General features: G+C 42.6%; 2 protein-coding genes across 2 annotated transcripts in view; one reads left to right on the top strand and one right to left on the bottom strand.

Annotated features, from left to right (window-relative positions):
• Nucleotides 1-11299, top strand: part of LOXL4 (lysyl oxidase like 4) — a 76178-nt gene extending 64879 nt beyond the window's left edge. Inside the window, 4 exon segments of the mRNA XM_061556512.1 lie at nucleotides 2662-2777; nucleotides 4660-4796; nucleotides 6082-6193; nucleotides 7105-11299. Of these exon segments, the coding sequence (XP_061412496.1) occupies nucleotides 2662-2777; nucleotides 4660-4796; nucleotides 6082-6193; nucleotides 7105-7175 (436 nt within the window). The 3' untranslated portion in view covers nucleotides 7176-11299.
• Nucleotides 11300-14015: 2716 nt separating this feature from the next.
• Nucleotides 14016-20170, bottom strand: TM2D2 (TM2 domain containing 2). The gene is made up of 5 exons (XM_061556513.1): nucleotides 19605-20170; nucleotides 18113-18245; nucleotides 16741-16828; nucleotides 15722-15837; nucleotides 14016-14969 (listed from the first exon to the last, which is right to left on the bottom strand). Exons 1-5 carry the CDS (start codon nucleotides 19834-19836, stop codon nucleotides 14756-14758), a joined length of 783 nt encoding a protein of 260 aa, XP_061412497.1. The 5' UTR covers nucleotides 19837-20170; the 3' UTR covers nucleotides 14016-14755.
• Nucleotides 20171-22401: the final 2231 nt, after the last annotated feature.

Here is a 22401-nt window from a genome sequence, read left to right on the forward strand (position 1 = left end):
TATATAATGCTAAAGTCAAATAGTTCAAATGTCTTAAAACTTTGTTGGCAGTGGTGCAGATCATAATAATCACGCCTCACTACATTTCACAACTGATGACAAAAGGCCGCCTCTCTGTATCTTTATAGCTAATGCCGATATATGCAGTACAGTATATTAAGAATATACATTGCAGCGATATATGATGGGAAGCGATGAGGCAACTGATGTCCTGAGAAATAACCCCCCTGAAATGTAATGTAGATTCTGCAGCTGGTTTTGTGCGCGACTTCCTTTTAGTCCCACAGAATGTGCGTGGCTAGTCCGTTTTAAAAAAGCAGCACCTTCGACAGGCACGCAACACGGCAGATTGATGACGGGAATTGCCCAGAGTGCGCGTATGAGCAAACCGATGAGTCACAATTCCCCAAAGCAACTCCGTCTACTAACTCACAGAGGCACATGTCTGAGGTTCTCAAACAGAGGCCACGGAAAGGTCACCGTTGGACATTTTCATGGCACCATCGTGGGGTGGCTAGTTGCTTCGGACGCGCGTGATCAACCCGTGACTTCTCTCTGCACAGTTTGTTGATGCTACAAGCGAGCCCTAATGCGGGCATCCTGATTAATTTGCATGACTTAGCAAGCAGTGGACGTCTACCGATCTGTTTCGATGTGCGTATCGTATTGGTTAATGTTGCACACGTAAAAATATGCTTTATAGTGTGCCTCCATATGCACGAAACACAGTTGTATAGCCCCTAACTACCACGCTCATGAGCAGTTGTTTTACATATTAAGTTGAAATATGTACATGTCTACATCCGATTAGCACGGTTGACTACGTACAGTGCGAAATAAGTTCAACACGCAGTAAGTACATTAATAGTAAAGGTATACACATGAGTACAACTCGTTGTAATGATGGTGATGTCACCACAGTGCCTTCGCCAGGACGAGTTTGCTCCGAAGGCTCTTGGCAGTTGCAAAAGCTCTCCGCTAAGGCCACCGGTCAAATCCACACATTGTTGATTTGAACAGACTTGCTTTACCGTCACACCAATCCACTGGATACTTTCCCTGCCACCACGTGTAAAGGATTTTAATATGACTGAATATCATTCCTGTTTTGCTTTTTCACCTTGTAGGACGTATCAGCAGAGTCAGGCTTATTAAAGAAAGTCCTGTTCGGTGCCAGATGTTATTGGCATGAGCACTCCACATAAGAGATATGTAGAGGGCCCCTTTTCAGCACAAAACAGCTGTACTATATAAGATCGGACTATGCAATTCAGTAAATGATCATGGGGAAATGAATAATCCGGCCTCTGTTAGTCGTTCCACGTCCAAATAAAATATCCCGTAGTGTTTATTTAAGCAAGTCAATGTTAGTCTGGAAGGCCTATCAGCTGATAGACTAAAGAGTATTGTATTTTCATGTACAAAGTTGGATATCTATTTTATTACCCATAATCCTCCACTGCAGCACACGATGAGTGTTTATACATTACGTTGTTGTTTATTAATTTAGTGATAACAGCTTTACAATTTAGCAAGCAATGAAAATGCTAAACACTGCATTCTGTTGTCTTGAAAAACTCAAAAAGCCTAGCCAAAGTCAACTTGAATATCATTCATACACTGTTAGAACCAGTCTTAAGTTCTCAGAATTTTTTTGTCGTCTGGTCCACTATCGCAGTAAAACATTTGTTAACGATTAGTTATTAAATGTTTGTGTGAGAGGTTCCAATTTTTCTTCAGAAAATATCTGGTCAGCCAATCAGCGAACACTGTACAAATGTTTTATTTACATTTACATAAATATCCAATTACCATTTTTGGCCTTCCTCAGTGCACTGTATTGTTTGATAACGTTACTCAATTAAATTTCGATTTAAAGCTTTCGTGACTGCAGGGATTCATCTTCTTGGTTCTTGCAGTAAAGTCACGTAGAAGGGAAATAATAAAATAATGAAAATTAAACATGATTAAATACTCAATTACCTTAGTCTGCATCTTCATTTAGGATAATTAATTTGATTTCATCATAGTCATGCTCAGGTACGTGTTGTGTAGTTGCAGTCATTGCCACGCTTGAAGATTTTAGTCCACTCATATTTATTGTTGACTAATATTTTTAAAAAATCTTACTTGATGAATATGACAAACCACGGGAAGGGGAGTAGAGTCAAGGATATAATGCACGTAGCAAGAAAAAGGAATGGGAAAGGGAAGATATGGCGGGATAGAAGTTCCCAAGCCAGACAAAGAGGAGAGCACAGCTCAAGATGAGCAGCAGGAATAAATAAATACATCGTAATTTTTAAAAACATAGAAGGAAAGCCGGACAGGAAATGGGGGAAGAGGAGAAGGAACGACCGGGAGGTGTTGGGGATGAGGGAAATTGAGAGGGAAGGAAAGATCAGGAGCAACAAGAGTGAGCTGCACGGAGGAGCGGCAGCGTGTGTTTTCATAGGGGGCTGGGAAAGGGGAGGGATTCAGAGTGACCACACAGAAGTCACGTGGTGGTTTACGGGAAGTTTGAGCTGATTTCGACGTGTCGATGTTTGTCACTGCAGTCGTCTCGTGAGCACATTGAACTGCGGTTACAACTGGCGAGATCCCATTTTGTTCACCGATGCAGGAGATGGGACTGTGCTCTGCTCACTTGTACCACCGCAGGCATTACCACAGTATGGAGGTGTTCACCCACTACGACTTGCTCACGCTCAACGGCACGAAGGTGGCGGAGGGACACAAAGCCAGCTTCTGCCTGGAGGACACGTCGTGCGAGCCAGGTTCGTGACGGCAACTCGCTGCGCCGACGCAAACTCATCGCCAACATTTGCGTTGCTGTGAATGAATTCAAGAGCGCACACTAAGAAGCAACGTGGGGGAGAAGCTTGAGTCATTAATGTTAGAACACATTCCTGCGGAGGGAGCTGGTAGGAACGTTGGGTTGCTCGGTCAATGGCCAGGGTCAACGGCGGCGTGGTGTATTCCGCAAATATGCCCGACTGTGAGGGCGGGCACAAGCCGGCGTGAGTAGGTTAAACGTTGAGTTTTATAAGGGCACCACGGGGTGACCAGCCCCTCTCCACCCAGCCCCACCTCTCCCACCCCCCCACCCAGCCCCTCCCCACCCTCCCCACCCAGCCCCTCCCCACCCAGCCCCTCCCCACCCTCCCCTCTCCACCCACCTCACCCCTCCAATTTTTGGATGCACGACGGACGGACACAATAATCCCCTGTGGGCTGGTGGAACCACTGGGTTCCTACCAGTATAATGTTTTTTTAGACTTTCTATGAACGTGGGTTCACATGCTAACCTTCTTCTTCCTAGCGTTGTTCCCGCTGTGGCGCAGGGTCCGCTTTTCGGCATTGTCTTCTCCATTTGGCTCGGTCCAGGGCATCTTCAGGGGATGCGTTGACCGTCTTCATGTCTTCCTTTATTCGGTCCATCCATCGCTTCTTCGGACGTCCGCGTGGACGGCGGCCCTCTGGCTCAATACGCACGGCAGTCTTGGCCACTGATGACTCTTCACTGATGGACTAAAGAGTTCACATGCTAACCATCATAATATAAAAAAAATACGACAAACGGTTTCGAGTTGAATTCGTGTCAGAGTTTCCATTGGCATCTTTTAGTTTTTACTCATCAATGCTGCATTGAGTCTGGAGTTTTGTTTTCATTTGATTAAAATTCATGTCATTCTGATTTTCACCCTCAAGTATATATAAATACATTCAACTCTTTTTTTTCAGGGGGAAACTGGATAAGGATGTTTGGCCATATATTTTTCTCTTTAGAACTTGTCTGTGTCAAATAATGTTAATATTTGCATATTTATTTTTTAAAAACTACAAAACTTGCGTAGGTTCATTATATAACTTTTTTATATTTTGCCTGAAAAAATAAGGGCAACAGTTTTTTTACTTTCCTTCACTGTTTAATATTTTTGACACGCATACATTATTTTTTGTGTGCTGAAACTAATGGAATAATTGTTGTATATTTGCCCAAAATTTGTAGATATATAATTCCCAGTCCAAACTCAACTCGCTAATCTGTTTATCCGCTGTGCCCTCTGCTGGCTAAACTCTGTACGCGAGGCAGGGCCTGCGTAATGTTGGATACCCATTTACAATGTGTATTCCGCAAACTGGCATAACAAAAATAAATCTGGACACAAACTGTTAGTTTTAGTCAACTAATTAAACACGAAAACCGAGGATGCTTGTTCTCTGGCTAAGTGGCCCCAAGAGGACTTTCTTGCAAGAGACTGCAATGTCCGTTTCATTGAGGTAAAAAAGTGTTAAGGGCTTTACACGAACAGTTAACTACCAGTGGCCACGGTGGCGAGATGTTAACCGTCTCGCCTGGTATGCAGGAGGTCCTGGGTTCGATCCCTGACCCTGACGGCTGTATTTTTAAAGTTTGCATGTTCTCCTCGTTGCTGTGTAGATTTTTATCTGGGTCCTCCAGTGTTCACATTTAAAAACATGCGTTTAGAATATAATTTTTCTGCTATAAATTTCCACGTGATAAGCCACTTATCTGAGCTCTCATTTGTGGCCAAGTCGCTTCTGAAAAAAAAGTTATATAGCTCAGTGGGCCTTAGCTGATAAAATAAAATAAAAAAATGTTTCGTTTATAATTTGAATTGTGGCTCCGTGCAGGTGTGCAGAAGCGCTACGAGTGTGCGAACTTTGGAGACCAGGGAATTGCAGTCGGCTGCCAAGACATCTACCGCCATGACATCGACTGCCAGTGGGTCGACGTGACGGATGTGGCACCCGGAGACTACATCTTCCAGGTCAGTGTCGCTGCCACGTAATGAACCAACAACACAAACTGAACATTTATCATGATAATAATAATAATATGTACAGTAAAACCTTGGATTGCGAGTAACTTGGTCTGCGAGTGTTTTGCAAGACGAGCAATTTTTTAAAATAAATATGAATTTGATAAACGAGCGAGGTCTTGCAATACGAGTAGTACGTGCATACGCTTTGTCTGCCGAGCGTCACGTGATCACAACTGATATACGAGTGCTTTGGATTACAAACACGTTTCCAGAACGAATTATGCTCGCAATCCAAGGATTTACTGCATTTGCATGAGACTCACCCAGAATACTGCCCCACCAAACTTTTGAGCCACCGGCAGACGTCTCTTGCTTTGTTTTCAACAATTCACGAACCTGCAGTTTGGAGTCCCACGTGATAAAATATACATGATGCACTAATTCCATCTCCAAAGCACCTGAATCTTTGTTAATTTATTGTTAGTCTCATTCAAAGAACTGGCCATATTTGTCCAGATTTGATTTTATGACAATACAAAGCAAAGCATCAGCTGTATAATGTATTAAATACAGTCTAGCATGTGTGTCATAAAATAATGAAATTGTTTCGTTAGATTCTGGGAGAAAACATCATATTGTGTGATAATGATATTGAATTGATACATTATAACCAAATAATATTTGACATTAAATATATATTAATTTATTCCATTACATTAATTGTGGGGAAGTACTGTACGGTCAATTATCCACATGATTCATACTGCATGGGGAGCGCTCATCCAGCAGTGGATTGGCAAAAGGGCTGTACGTGTAGATTCCACTATAATACAAATCACAGTAACTATATAGCAAGGTTGATATTTCACATTCCAGGCACTATTTAAGTGTTTTATTATAAACGTATTAAAATTGTCCAAAAAGCTTTTTAGCGAAAACAGGAGGCAAAGATGCTCATGAAATAATGTAAACATTGCATTTCAATAAGCATCTGGTTCCTTTGTCGGTGTACCTGTGCATGACTTAAACCTGAACTATGTTTAATAGAAATTTAAGGAGTATGAGTCAATGGAATTAACATTCAAACTGAGCTCACACAGCATCCTGTTCCCCTTACCTATGATCAAAATATAGCCATTCGATCATTATAATTGGTTCAAAGTAGCAATAATAATTGAGTGCGATCAAAAATGTGTTTTGTTCACAAACGAAAAATTAGCTCCTTTGGGGATGACAAGTGGCATTAATAATTCGGTGAAGTAAAGGCGCTCTGCTTTGTACACAATTCCAGGTTGTCATAAACCCCAACTACGAGGTCTCGGAAACTGACTTCACCAACAACGCCATGAAGTGCAACTGCAAATACGACGGACACCGCGTGTGGATGTACAACTGTCACAATGGTACGACTTAAATTTCGATTTAAAGCTTTCGTGACTGCAGGGATTCATCTTCTAGGTTCTTTCGGTAAAGTCACGTAGAAGGGAAAAAATAAAATAATAAAAATAAAACATAATAAAATAATTCTCACGACGTTTCGGCCACAACGCAAGCAGCCGTCCTCAGGTGAAGAACAAGTCCTCAGGTGAAGAACAAGTCTGTTGTTCTTCACCTGAGGACGGCTGCTTGCGTTGTGGCCGAAACGTCGTGAGAATTATTTTATCATGTTTCATCACCTCTCTCATTCTTCGTCTTCTTGCGTGTAGCAACTCATAAATCCAGGTCTGACAGCTAAATGACAGCCTCTGGGGAAGCTGAATGGAAGTCTTCAATGCCTCCGCTGAATTTCCTAGGTTCCCATGTCATTGAAAGGAACTGACTGACCTCTCACTCAGTTAAAGGTTGGCCAAAAACAGGCTTTAGTTGACCCTGCGTACACTTCACGAGTATTGTCATCAGACTTGATGAGAATTGTGTATGGAAATCTATCAATCATTCAATTAGCCGTTGGCCAATGCGTGCAAAAACATATCAGTGTAGGTTAAAAAAACGTCGGTTAATGTGCATAAACATGCGTTTAGAGTATTTGGCTGCTATACATGTGCACGTGATAAGCCACTTCGTTGAGCTATCATTTATGGCCAAGTCGCTTCTGGAAAAAAAAGCTGAATAGCTCAGTGGGCCTAACCTACTAACATAAAAATAGTTACAAATAATTAAAAAAAATTCCTAGAGACACTATTAAGAATCGGTCAAAGTTTATAATCTAGTTATAATTTTCAGGAAATATACTGTACCCATAAACGATTCCACAAGAACAACATTTTTGCGGAATCTTACCATTTTTTTCCGGACTGCTTTTGTGTGCCTCCAGGCGATGCCTTCAGTGCGGAAGTGGAGAAGCTGTTTGACCTGTATCCGGGAGAAAACAACCTCATCTCATAACGCCACTCCACCACCGTCAACAGATTCGTGGTCTTTAAGCCACGCAACAATCCCCCCCCCCCCCTAACTCAGAGCCTTCACATCATTGTCCCATGTACGGACGTACTTTTCAAATGAAGGCTCTTCTTTACCCTCTGGTGACATGTCTTAACACTACGGTGCCCGCACGTCAGTTCAAGTTTATCCATAGTTTATGCCACCAGCTTCGAGCTGGCACTTTCCATTAGGACTGCATATGGAGGTGGCAGGAAGGGGAGAGAAGAGACACATTTGAATGTTGTTTCCTTACAACATGGTGGCACCAAGGTTACTGCAATAACGGCAGAGCTTTTTTTTTTATTTCACTACGTTGTTATAAAACGTACTTTGGCATATGCTGCTCGAAAATAAAGTAAATTAAATCTAATGCTGCATTCCATTGAATCAAAGACATGCAGCTGGGATACCTCTGCTGATAGACTCGGAGAGCACGGGGAAGGACAAAGGGGCCTTGGTTTACTTTCCATCACCAGTTTGGATTGTTGTTTCCTATTTAGACATCATATGACGACCGCTCTATTTTAAATCGGGCCAGCGATCATGGTAATTGCTGTGTATAGTTTAATGTATGCAGGTAGTACTTGAGGAAATCTCGCCACGGTGGTGAGATGTCAACGACCTCGCCTGGTATACAGCAGGTCGCGGGTTCGATCCCGACCCTGACGACTGTCGTATATTTGGAGCTTGCATATTCTCTCCCCGTGTTTGCGTGGATTTTTCTCCGTCTCCGCTGGTTTTCCCCTCCACATTTAGAAACGTGTTTATAGTATTTGGCTGCTATAAATTTCCACGTGATAAGCCACTTGGTTGAGCTACGATTGTAGCCAGGTCGCTTTTGAAAAAAATAACTATATAGCTAAGTGGGCCTTACCTGGTAAAATAAAAATAGTGTTTAATTAATATATACAGTATTCAAAGTTATCTTCGCTGTGCAACATCTAAAAAAGGTTAATACAATCAAATCACAGCATCAGAACCAATAAAAATACACAGAAGCACTTAATAAAAAAAGCTCCATAAACTCTAACTTTTCATAACTTAGAGATTAGATTTAAAAGCAATCTCTACAGACAAATCATCTCGGATAGTATTTTTCATCTGGGGTATTCAACACCCACTGACCAGCGTGGTGAAGTATGGTCAAACAATACCCAACGGTACGGGGAGGCCTTCATCCAGCAGGCAAAAGGCTGCCAATTATTCTGGGAAGAAAGGAAACCAAATTTGACATTCGTCTTGGCTGCACAAAGTTTCACAGGGCACTTTATGATATTGATTTTGATAATAATAATAGTTCAATTTATAACGCGCGCAAATTTGCAGACGTAGTGGCCGCAACTCAGAGGCGCGGAGCCAAGCTCAGAGTCGCTCAAAAGCATGATTGTAGAGGTGAGTTTTTAAGTGTCTCTTGATTGGTTGCACTCCAGTCTCATTGAAGGTGCTCTTGATGGCTGCTGTTGTGCTTCTCTGCATTTGTATAGGCCCTGATCGTCCTCCCTTCACATGCCCGAACTACATACTTAGCGTGCCTCCATACAGTAGGCTGCGGTTAATTCCATCACTTCCTTACCCTTCTCTTTTGACTCTTAGATGTATACAGCAAAGAAAAAAAAACCTTCCAAACCTCTTATTCTCTCATATTGTACGCATTTATATCTGTCTTTTCTTACAAGTTTAGCAATCTGGTGCTATGAGCTCCTCAGTTTTACGAGGAATGCTTTGCCATAAGTAACGTTACTGTATTGATATTATTTACAGTTTACTTGAAGTTAAGGTTAACAATGGTATGATTGTGGGCACGTTATTTTGGTGCGTTTAAATAAAAAAAAGATCTTTATTTTGCTGTGGTGATTGAATATGCCACTTAAATGCCTCACAACTTCATGAAAACAAATGTCATGAATTAAAATGTCATTGTTTTCATAATTGTTTCCTGGATTTTATGCAATCTGTCGTTTCATTTATAAATCAGGAAATATATTAAACCTTTGCTCATAAGGAAGTCATGAAATACTTAAACCATTATCATTGTTGTTGAGGGACTTCAGTGTCCAATATAAGTATTTAATACATGTGTAACTAAATTAAGAATAAAATGTATACACTATATGCGTATACAAGTCTTGAGAGCAGTAAAGCTTTACCCAACTCTGTTCTATTTACAGGTTACAGCTACGAAGTAAAAAAAAAATACAAGTTGGGGTATACCAGCATTTCATTAATAAAAACTAGATATTTCAGCTATAATTAGGAGATTGTAAAAAGGTAAAGGCACAGTCCTGCAATATCTCGCTCACGCCACTGCTGGCAGAAGGGCCTCCACTAGAGGGAGCTCAAGAGAGCCTCTCCCGAGGGAATTTGGCCTACTCTTCCACACGAGCCAGATGTCTTGCAAGAGGTGGGAGTACCCACTCTTTCCCTCGTCATCCACAACATGCCAATCGACGCACTGTGGCGTGCCCTAGTATAGACTGCTGGGTTGACAGAGGCGTGGGATTTTAAGAAACGTGTCAATTGTTGCAACTGCCGCACCGGGAGATAGCATCGAACAGGCGATGTCTGAAGTTCAAGTCTAGAGCGCAGCATCCTGGAATGTGGGGAATTTGCCTATGACCAAATCACCCAGAATACCGCCAATCCCATCAGATCTCAGCAGGGCCTAACCTGGATAGTGCTTTGTTGGGTGATCACAACGCACAAACAGGTTGGCATTGGACTGTGGGGCTACATTGTGGATCACAGGAACCAATGCAACAAAAGCCAGTTGTACTACAGTACATCTACACTCCCACCTCTCTGTTACCCACATTGACCGACTCGCACCGACTGACCAGCTCGGTGAAGCGTGGGAGGCCCTCATCCAGCAGTGGATTGACACGTACAAGGATATTGTGTTATCATCAGCATTATATTTCTCCATGGTCGCTACAGCTTGGCACAGGACCAAGACACAATAAGGGACGAGAAGGACAGTTATGTATAGAGCTCCATTTCCTATTGGGCCCAAAGGATAGCTCTCTGATGTGTTTTTGGCTTGTAGCCTCTGGTTGCCGTTGTCACTTTTTCCACAGAGTAAACCTGGACATATTTCTCCATCAAAATTGTGCAGTAAATCGTAATAAAGTTGAACACAATACCACCAGATCTCAGCACAAATCAATTCTTGCCACCCAAGCACAGATGCCAATTCTTGAACTGTCCGGGTCAAACCCGGTCAAACCCAGACAGGTGGCCACCCTAGTTGTACCACGTGTTGCTTGGCATGATGTCCGACGTTATGCTCCACCTTGCTTCATTCGGAACTCAATGGCTCCCAGCACATGGAGCGAAACTTCAGACATAATGCCTCAGTCGCAGTCCAACCCTAAAACACATCGGAGTGCAATGTCGCATAAACGCGAAAACCTACGCACGTAGTAAGATCCGAAGGATCAACCAGATTCTGGAGAAATGAAAATTTGCATTTTCGAAGCTTGGGTGGAGGAGGATGACACTGAGGTTCGGATTGAGCCATGTGAATCAGAGTTGTAGATCAATGATCGTGGAGCTGTGCGCGATATGAAATACAGTGCTGTATATTGAACATGTGAAATGTACACAATGTATGTGTCTTTGTGTATCGAGACCAAAAGTGGGCAAGTATACAATGTGGGAGTAGTCTGCATGTGTTCGTTTGTATATTGTGTGCGTATGTATATTATGTACTTCTAGATTTGAAGCTTTCGTGACTGCAAGGAATCATATTCTTAGGTTTTTTTCGGTAAAGTCACGTAGGTGAAACATTTAAATTCAAAATCATAAAAGTATAATAAAAAGAAACGTCGTGATTTTTATTTTATTTTTATTTTACTTTTATTAATTTTAATTTTTCACCTACGTGACTTTACCGAAAAAAACCTAAGAATATTATGTACTTGTTTATATATCTGACGCCCCCCATAGCGAGAAACTCTCTTCCCCCGGCCATGCGTACCATCGACTCGCTATCCCTGAAGTCCAGGCTCAAGACCTTGATCATTTTCCTCTGCTTGTGACGGACTTGCTTTACTATACATAATAAATGACTCCTTTCCCCTGGTTGTCCATGTCCGATTGTTCTGTGCATCGTCATGAAATGTAATGGCATTTTGACGCTATACGAGTCAAAATTGTATTGTAAGTACGTCAATGTATTGGCTGAACGTTGACACCCTAACTACCCTCCATGTGGAAGTGAGCCTGTCGGCAGTAGGACACCGGCACTACCATCAGCAGGCTAAAGGGAGGGATTATGGTGGCTATACAAAGTGAGTGGAGCTTTCGCACCGACAAAGTCTTTCAATGAGAGTGAATCCTTCATATCCCAAGCCCCGCCACAACAGGCAAAAAGTGGACAGCGCCTCATTTGTCAGTGCAAAGCCGACAGAAAACTGGCAGAGTAAACTTCAGAGCAGACTGGACCGGAGCAAACATCAAACGCACAGACACTGGCGATCCCGCAGTACAGCTACAATACCACAAGCTGCCGCTACGCTTCTCACACGATTTTGTGGTTGTCCAGGACCATTCCAGCACTGACCCATAGTATGGGGCTGGTGGATCTCGCTGAGAACACATTCCTGCGGAGGGAGCTGGTAGGAACGTTGGGTTGCTCAGTCAATGGCCAGGGTCAACAGCGGCGTGGTGTATTCCGCAAATATGCCCGACTGTGAGGGCGGGCACAAGCCGGCGTGAGTAGGTTAAACGTTTCGTTTTATAAGGGCATCACGGGGTGACCAGCCCCTTCCCACCCAGCCCCACCCTCCCCACCCAGCCCCTCCCCACCCAGCCCCACCCAGCCCCACCCTCCCCACCCAGCCCCACCCTCCCCACCCAGCCCCTCCCTCCCCACCCAGCCCCTCCCTGCACGACGGACACAATAATCCCCTGTGGGCTGGTGTAACCAGGAGGTTCCTACCAGTAAAATGTGCTGTATTGCCTATGTAGGTACATAACGGCCTCACATTTGCAGTGTTGCGAGTGATCTGTGCAGGCCTCCCTACGCTCGGGGTTTGACCATACTTCACCACACCGACTTTTAGAAATTGGCCAATATGAAAACGTAGTCGGCATCATTATCCATTTCACTGGGGGCGGGTGCACATATGATGAATGGTCTCAGAGCTTTTATCTATTAAAAAAACAACAGATAATAGGAAGATTAGCGTTTACATTTTCATACTCACAAATTCACAATTGATGATGAAAATGCATGCTGCCAATGCAGTGACGACTCCTTCCCCCCCTCAGGTGATCATATATGATACAAAAATTTGTTTTAATGATCGTGATAATGATGCAAAGTATGAGGGCTGCAAGACAAAATGCGGGGGTGGGGGAGGAGTCATTAGACATTCTGCAGTGCATTCAGGGGCTACATTTGTGCCGCACATGCTCTGCGGAATGCAGGTGACAGGTTCACGTGTTCACTGGCACAACTGCCAGCTTGCAGTCGCCCACGCCGTGCAGGTGCCCATTGTGCGCATTGGCCTGCTGTGCGAGGTTTCCCCTGACTGGACGTGGTCACCTGCCGTGCGGGGTCGTTTGCTCTGCTCGTGGATGAGACTGGTCGTTGAAGCACAGCCAAAGAAGGGAACGCGCCGATAAATGAATAAACAGCGATGACTAAGAGGGAAAATGTTCATCTTCTTGGTTCGTTCGGTAAAGTCACGTAGAAGGGAAGTAATAAAATAATAAAAAATAAAACATAATAAAATTATTCTTACGACGTTTCGGCCACAACGCAAGCAGCCGTCCTCATGTGAAGACCAGGTCTGGCGGCGGAGACAGCGTCTGAATGAAACACCACCACGCTTGGAGCGTATATTTAAGCTGGGTTGGAAGGGGGGGAGGGCGCCTTGACAAAATAATTTGCATATCAAGAGGAATTTTGCATATTTATGGGAAATGCAGGTATGTGATTAGTACTACTTGTGAAATGCGTAGGTGGGCGGGGGGTTTTCAAAGTCATATTATGCCCGTGCATTATGCAGGATTACTACAAGGGAAAATGTTCCTTAATGTTTCACGAATGAGGATTGTGGCACCGCAGAACTTTGAGATGTCGATGGCGAAGGGAAAGTATCCAGCAGTGTATAGGCAATGGCTGCTGGTAAGGATGTTTCTTTTTTTCTGCCAACATTAACATTCTGCCAATACTGCCACAAGGTTAGCACATTACACTACACCACTTCACTCTTCCACATCATCCCAAACGTACTCACTGCAGGAGATAAATTCTGCCTGTTAGCCATGTATCCATCGTGAAGTAGTGACATAATGGTTATATCACCGTTTTATAAACCAGGCACCCGAGTCGGATTCCACCCCATGGCTAGCATCAATGTCGGCTGATATCTTAACCAGTTAATTACCACCCCTTCACCAGCCCACACTGATCATCCTGGTGAAAGTGTCCAAATAACCCACAAGACTGAAATGGTGTCGGAAGGTCTTCATGCAAAAGTACACTAATAAATGGCCTACAAGTTTTACATGTATCAAATAAAAAGTGTTATATTTACAAATAGAATGAAAGCTCTAATCCACACATATTCTTAAAAGCCAACAGGTATAAAAGTTACACTGTGGAAATTGTTCTGTATACATAACTGTGCATCCCATAGCCTTATCCTCCCCCCTCGATTGCCTAAGCGCTTACTTAAGTCTCCAGTGATGGCGGGGATATTTCTGACTAATGAGAACCGATCTCCTCGCTGCCGTCAATCAGACTTGTTTCAGGAAAGATTGGAGTCATAAAAATTGCTGTAATTCGTATTTCCAGAAACTTAAACATTTATTCACTCAACTTAAAAAAGAACACAACCTGTAACATGACACAAACAAATATGTTAAATTACTTAACCGTCACAAATTTGAGCGTGTAAAAATTAGGACCATCTGTGCACTTCTTCGGAAATTATCATAAATATACATTAACCCATTGGACCAAAGGCCCAATAATTGTTTTGTTTAAACAGTTCCCACTTTGGGACTGCATTGTGTGAAAATCAAAAGACATGCAAAAGTAAAAAAAAAACTTTTAACGAACATGATGCCATGCATTTAAAAGAGCATGTTTACTGTATATATCAAGATTTGAAAACTATGACTTGACCACACGGCAGCAAGGCATTTATAATGGTCATTTCCTTTTGACAATTCAAATGACTTCTCTTCCTAGAAAATAAGAAATTGTTTTACAAAAAAATAACAGCATTGCTTAAGCAGGCTCATTTACAGTTTACTATACAAACCTGTGCATGTGCAAACCCGGTGCCAAATAAATGCAAACAAAAGAACAAACATCTCTACTGATTGCACAAAGTTAAGTCATTCTGTTGAAGTCAGGCCAGCTACAAGTGTTCGTCTTTCTAGAAGTTTATATGTATGCATGTAGAACTTCTTTCGCGCCACACGTAGCCAACGGAGGTGCGGGAAAGTTTGTCATTCCAGATGCAGCAAAATTTGCAGGTTAGCAGAATCTGGGTCCGCTGCCACAAGTTCCTTTCAGCCTACACGGCTCAATAGAAGGTGCACCAGTTGCTGCCATCGCTAGGCATGAGACCTCCTGTGATGAGCAGGATCAGGTCCACAAACCACCAAATGCCAAGCCCGCCAAGAGTCAGCAGCTTGCCAACCGCCGTGCCCGTGTGGCCCAGGCAGAAGCGGTCCACCCCAAAGCAGCCCAGGAAAAACGAGTAAAGTAGCGTGGTGACAAAGTAGTGCCCATTGTACCTGCAGCAGACAAAGCAAAAACATGTTTACACATGCCAAAACGAGCAGAAATTTCAATGTTAGATTTGAACAACAATCCACATCTACTGCTCGTTTATTTTTTGTTTGTGTATCTTCAACATCAGTGTTGATGACCGCAAAGGAATGTTGCAGCTGCTCCAACATTCCCTGTCAAAGTTTGTTATATTCACAAATAGAATGAAAGCTCTTATCCACACATTTTCCCAATGGGCATTGAATGTACTCTGAATTCAATTATTTTTTATTCAAAACCATTGTGAAACTGTTCTACATCACCATGTTGCAAATTATATATCACAATTGTATTCTTTGCCTATATATTAAAACTTACATATTTTCCTTAATAGTAAGATGTTTATCAAATAAATATTCTCGCTCTTGCCTCTGATATTATCGGTCAACCCAGCAGAAGTTTAACGTAACCGACTCTGCTGCTAAGACTAGTTTTCCTGCTTAACAAAAATGCTGCTGAAAAATATCATCCTGGAAGGCCCATAAACTGATGATCAAAAACTAGTTTAAAAAACTGTACAATAGATGTATAGAATTTTCTCTGAAACTCATTGATACCGTCAATTGCTATCAATGGGACTTATTGGCAGTTCAAAAATATCGGAATTTCTTTATGATACAAGTAAAACACTTCAGCACACTTCCTGTATGCGGATGACATAAAAGCAATACACTGCACATTTGAAGTTGATATTATTGATGTGATACTTATCACTTACTTGATGCAGGGCACGTGTCCCCGAAGAAAAGTCCTTTTGCCAACGCACTCAATCTTAGGGAGAGCCGTGCAGACTACTTTAGTGTGATTCACATCCTTGTAAGCATGGCCCCCAAACTAGGAATGGGAGTGAAGAGGGATGCGAGGAAGTGGCACAAAGACGCATTATTCAACCCATCAAAACTGCCAATGGCTATCTTTACAACCAATAACTTTCTAATAAAACCATGTTGCAGAAAAGGTGACATATGTAATTTGAGGTTAATGTCCATTGCACTGTACAACACAATGCACATAGGACAGTATACCTGTCAACCCCTAATCAGTGCCTACCTTATTACAGACAATTAAGACTTTATTGGTCACCCCGTTCCCTTATAAATCTCAACGTTCATCCTACAAAGTCCCATCACAAGGGAGGAACAGAAAGACAAAATATATATATTTTTGCTCGTATTGAAACGGCTGTATGCCATATGGACCAAAATAATAAATGTATCTGTACAAGAATACGGGTAAAACTTCAGGGTTGACAGGTATGGGACAGTCACCAATACAAAAACATAATTTACAATACTTTGTCAATCTACTTCTGGATAAAGGCATTTCCATAGTCAATAGTTTTTATCATATATTTGAAAGCCACAAGAGTTTGGCAATATGCATGCAGAAAATTAATTTCAGATTTTTTGAAATTCCTGTTAATAGCTGTAACGAAATAAAACTACGAAAATGTTCTCAGTTCAAAGTAACAAGCAACATGAATGGTTAAGAAATTTACAAAAGCAAAATTTTTGCAGCATTTTCCACTTTCAATATATTGCTGCTTTTGTTCATGTCCTAGGTTTGTTTATAACAGTGTCAACTGCTTTCAACAAAGGTCTGAACCAATATTCATGGGAATGTAACTGAGAATAATGTTCAAGGATCATGCACGTTTGAGGTTTATGCTTGTGAGATTTCCATTACAGCAGCGAAATCAAGTATCAGGAATTGCATTTCAATAGGCTTCATGAGCACCTTTAAACATCCGTATCCAAGTTCGTGCAAGGCTGTTTCATTGCTGTTATGGTCCACTGGCTCTTCGCATTCCACAAACTCATCAGGCCTGCAATAATAGGGACAAAGTTTGCACAAATAAAGTTACACAATATATAATAACAGATCTAAAGTTCAGTAACTTACGGAAGAATATGTTTCATGCCATGCTGTCATTACCGATCAAAAAAAACATGTCTGGGTATACAACAATTCCAGCGCTGGCCTGAAAAGCCTTAGTATTCCTGAATGTGACAGGAACAATATCATACGATATTATTTTTAAAAACTTTTGCTAGCTGGCTTCCTGACTGGGGTGGCTAGCATGCAGGCAAGTGTGATGAAGACACGTCCCCCCCACCCATCCTCCACCTTGGCTATCATACTATCATACAATAGCATTTAAAACGTTTTGCTGGCTAGCTGGCATAAGGGGACAGAGAGGGAGCATGAAGAACCTGAGAAATGGGTGATGCATAACATGGATATCTGGGCACAATGGTGCAAAACAAGTTCCATATACATGCATGATGTACAATCCTTTTGTCATTCTCCTGCTGGACGAGGGCCCCCTACAGGCCGCCCTAAGGGGGTTATTTAATAAAACGTTGCCACGCTGATCAGTGCAGTTTGGTGAAGACTCCAAGAGAATGTCTAATCAAGCATGTAACGATTCATCAGTTACCGATGTGTATGTTTTCATGGTTATGCTGTGTAGCTTTCTGATGTGTTTTAGGGTTGTACCCAGTGTTGTTCTGTATAACGTCCGACGTTTTTCTCAATGTGCTGGGAGCTTCTTCAAAATCTGAGCTTCTTCAAGAACTGAATCGTGAAGCTCCGAATAAATTTAACAAAATGGAGGACATTATGCAGAATAACACATTGTACAAACCGAAAATAAATCAGGGAGAGATGCATCAATTAAGCAACTAAAATGTATTCTTCCGCTCAAATACTTAAAACTACATTACCTAGTTTAATGTGACCCTGCAGCAGCCACTAGATGAGCTACATTCATAACAGAGAATGTATCTACTGCAGTTGTGAGGAGGGAATATATTATACGCCAAATGTTTGTGTTGACTGGTGAACGTTAGAGGCCATGGGTGGGTGGCTGTGGAGAGAAGCTATGTTCCACTGTTTGGAGAGCACTGATTCTCACACTTGTGAAATGCCTGAGAATCTGTACTGCTGCCCTGTAAGAGAGCCCAAAACACATCAAACATGCAGCATTTGCCCTCCTCACAGATAGCTGAATTCTCATTGTCTGGGGGTACCAAAGACGCGTCAACAAGAGGCCATACTTGAGAACAACAATAAACCACAGCCAGGAGGAACCGAGGGAGTTGCTCACAAGAAGCTGCACAGAACATTTGGCGACGTGGGGTCGTATTGGACGCCGCTCGTCTCTCCAGCCTCGTAGATGTCGTAGTCTTTGACTTCGGCTCCCATCGTGTCCTCCTGGACTTCAGCCGACTCCTCAGCCACTGAGCAGGATGATACAGATCAGGCATCTGAGAAGTGTTCATCAATTAAGGTCAACAATCCTCATGCTTATGATACACGATTGCAATTTGGGGGGGGGGCAAGCGAATTGAGCATTTGCATTCATGCAATTTTTCACTTTAAACAAACGGCTGGAACAAACAAGTACAAACCAGATGGGCAGTACATGCGAGACACAGTAGAAACGAAATAGAGAAGTACAAATGACATAGAGCAAGACTGTGCAGAACGAGGCAGGCAAGGCGGTATGAAGACAGATAGTACTTACAGTACACACAAGTACTAAGAGATAGGCGTACAAATGATACAGAATTCGACTGACTACACACGAGATAGAACAGGAGAGAATACAGGAAAGACAAACAGTATAATCGAGGACAGTAGAAGACACTAAAGATAGAACGATAGAGACAAAGGAGATCAACAGTACGGACAGTTCAAATCAAACTATAATAGTTTATACAAATGAGACACCAACAGGATGTGTCTGAGCAAAACAAAGTGTCAAATCACCGGGTGGAACGGAAGGATGTGTGTGGTCAGTCTTTCCAGACCTTCCCTTCTTCCCAATTGCGCCATCCGCGTCATGTTATGATGTAAAAAAATTAACCCGTAAAAACAAAGTTTTTCACTATAAATCCTTTATATGTGTGGCGGCTAGAGTCCTCTCGTCCTCTGGCTTGAGATGGCTTGCCACCTATGGGTCAGATGATTGCCTGCCACCATTAAGCAATTGTTAAATAAATATAAAAAATAATTCCTAAAAAGTGTAAAGTTATGGAAAACATTTTTCACGAAAATAAATTGTCACGCACAACGAGTCCTGTGTGCAAAATGTCAGCTCGTTTGGATCAAGGGAAGTGGGTTAAGCGCGCAAGCGCGCGAACTTAATATAAAGGATTTAAAAAGTATCCATCCGCATATCAAGCACAGCAGCAAAGCCCTTCGTGCTAGAGAACAGCCCACGGAAGCGGATACCACAGAGCTACCCCCGAGAAAGCTTCAATTGACGTGGAACCACGTCGAGATATTCAATCCGCACACTTGCGATTTGGCTACATTTTGTGCGGAACCGCATTTAATTCTGTGCCTGGTCAATGTTGACCAAGGCTAAGACCATCAACTCACTACACAACCCGGTTTAATCAAGGGCGGCTGTAAACCTGCATTCGACCACGGGGTTCTCAGCGAGTGCTAGCTCAGCACTCTGACCTCTTGAAATCGTATTCTTAGGTTTTTTCGGTAAAGTCACGTAGATGACTTTACCGAAAAAACCTAAGAATATGAATCATTGCAGTCACGAAAGCTTCAAATCTAGAACTCTTGAAATCGCTTCACACCTAACAACGACGATGGTGATGATGATGATGAAGCCGACGACGACGGCGGCGGCGGTGGGTCGGTGCTGTTCTCGGCCGCGTCCTCAGCCCCGAGCTCGGCTCCTGCGCCCGCCCCGGGCTCCAGGCTCGGTGGCTTCACCGTCTCCACAGCAAAGCCCTGCGTGAGCAGCATCGTCGCCAGCAGCAGCAGCTGGACGCCCACGAGAACGTAGCTCAAGGCCGCCGCTTTCATCGTTGCCAGCGCCACAAACAGCAGCAAACCCCGTAAGCCACCCAACCGGGCTCGCTTGGTCGCCTCGGCCAGGCCTCGAGCGCTTAAGACCCCGCGGAAATCCAGGCGAGGCCGGAGGTCTCGAGGTGTGACGAGGCCCTCGAGAACGAGCTGTGAATGTGGCTCCGACTTGTCAACTGTGCTGCTTAAAGACGAACTCGCTCACTGTTGTGCATTGTGCGTGCTAATTACCGCTGTCACGCGTCTTGTGCGCGCATTCGTTGATTAATTTTTATTGAGCTCGCCTCGAGAATACGCGGAAAGTGGCGAAGATGTTTTGAGCAGGACTTCCAGGTCTGGGTTGGAGAGGAAACCTGAACTGGAGTTCATGGAACGGAGTGGTCTTTAACAGCGGAATCCACTGGAATGGATTCACTCACTCCAGTCCCGTATGAAAAAAACCTTACCGGGATTTGACGTTTACCACACCGTGACGCAATCTGCTGTGACAGCACGTTCGAGGAAAATGCCAATGAATGAATGTGAAAAAAAATAAACCCGTAAAAACAAAGTTTTTCACTATAAATCCTTTATATGCGTGGCATCGGTTTTATTTTTATTATTCATTTCTGTTTTTCTTAAGTAAGAGTTTCATTTTTATCACATTGGTATTTTAAATTAAATATAAAAAAAATCCTAAAAAGTGGAAAATTTAGGAAAAAAAAATTCAAGAAAATAAATTGTCACGCACAACGAGTCTGTGTGCAAAATGTCAGCTCGATTGGATCACGGGAAGTTGGTTAAAAAACGACCGAAAGATTTGCACGGTCGTAAGCGCGCAAGCAAGCAAGTGAACTTAATATAAAGGATTTAAATAAGAGGTTTGACCCTTTCTGGCAGTAAAACAGGTGCCAAGATGTTCAACAAACACCAAACAGAAACCCTCTTGCAAAGAATCATGTTTACATTAACCACACGTACTTGTGGCGAACATTCAAACAAAAACATGCTCTGATAATATACGCCACTGATCTTAACCGTGGCCGCTTTTCGAAGTCTGCCGGGTTCAAGGCGCAGTGTGTTACACCACTGTGCCACCGCTCAATAATAATCAATAATAATGCACGTAAAATTAGTGTTCGAGGTAATTAAGACTTGTATTCATTCTTACTTGAGTTATGTATTTGCATCACCGGTAACCACATTGAAAGCGGATTTTTTTTAAACGCTTACCGGGTTTTGCCTGCATATCCACCACAAACTTTACATTTCAAGTGAAAAACGTATGGAGTTTCCGTGGTGTATTGGTTATATTCAAGGCCGTAGCCATGGAGTCAACATTGTGGGGGACCAAATTTTCCAGGGGGTCTGGGTCCCCCCCCCATAAAAAAAATCTAAATTTAAAAACTAATTTCCTGCCATTTCCTGCCTAAAATATTTTTTAAAATTCACTAACACATGGGATGGACTTTTTATTTATTTTTTACAATAATGTCTAATAGTGTATTGTATTACATTGCTGTTTTTTTCTTTTTTTACCTTTTCTTGTCTCATTGTATGTAATGCCAGAGATATAAAGTACAACCATAACCACAATCTTATCAACAGAAATCGATGCATTGTTATATAAAGACAAATCCAGATATTGTGGCCAAGGTTTAGCAAATTGTTGTTTTTATTGACATAGCATCGCAATTATAATTGTTTTATAGCAATATATTGGGGGGGGGGACATTTTGAGCATATTTGATGATTGGGGGGATGTGTGTCCCCCAATATATATTATAATTACGGCCTTGGTTATATTATCACAGTGGACCTTGCAGTCCAGAGGGTCTCCGATTCGACCCCATCACCCGGCGCGGCATTTGAAACATTGGTGTGAGTTTCTTCCATCCCCAGCCACCTGGCCTGTCCACCCAGCAGTCTGCAGCCACAAGCGATTTGGCAACTCGCGTGCGATGGGGTAAAGTGTGGTGGGCACACTGACCTCTTCCAAGACGTCTGTTGAGCGTGGAAGATTAGACCAAAATACCCTCTCGGGTTCCTTCTAATCGAGGCCCTTCCACCATCAGTCGGGTCAGCAGGACATTGCAGGGGCTGCATTTTTTAAATCCTTTATATTAAGTTCACTTGCTTGCTTAGGACCGTGCAAATCTTTCGGTCGTTTTTTAACCCACTTCCCGTGATCCAATCGAGCTGACATTTTGCACACAGACTCGTTGTGCGTGACAATTTATTTTCGTGAAAAATTTTTTCCAAAATTTTATACTTTTTAGGGGAATTTTTTTTTCATATTTAATTTAAAATACCAATGTGATAAAAATGAAACTCTCGTCCTCTGGCTTGAGATGGCTTCCACCTATGGGTCAGATGATTGCCTGCCACCATTAAGCAATTGGTAATTAAATATAAAAAAAAATTCCTAAAAAGTGTAGAATTTTGAAGAAAAAAATTTCACGAAAATAAATTGTCACGCACAACGAGTCTGTGTGCAAAATGTCAGCTCGATTGGATCACGGGAAGTGGGTTAAAAAACGACCAAAAGATTTGCACGGTTGTAAGCGCACAAGCAAGCAAGCAAGT

This window comes from Lethenteron reissneri, chromosome 22 (genome assembly GCF_015708825.2).
Source record: "Lethenteron reissneri isolate LAM-NWPU_2019-01 chromosome 22, ASM1570882v1, whole genome shotgun sequence".
Classification (NCBI taxonomy): Eukaryota; Metazoa; Chordata; class Hyperoartia; order Petromyzontiformes; family Petromyzontidae; genus Lethenteron; species Lethenteron reissneri.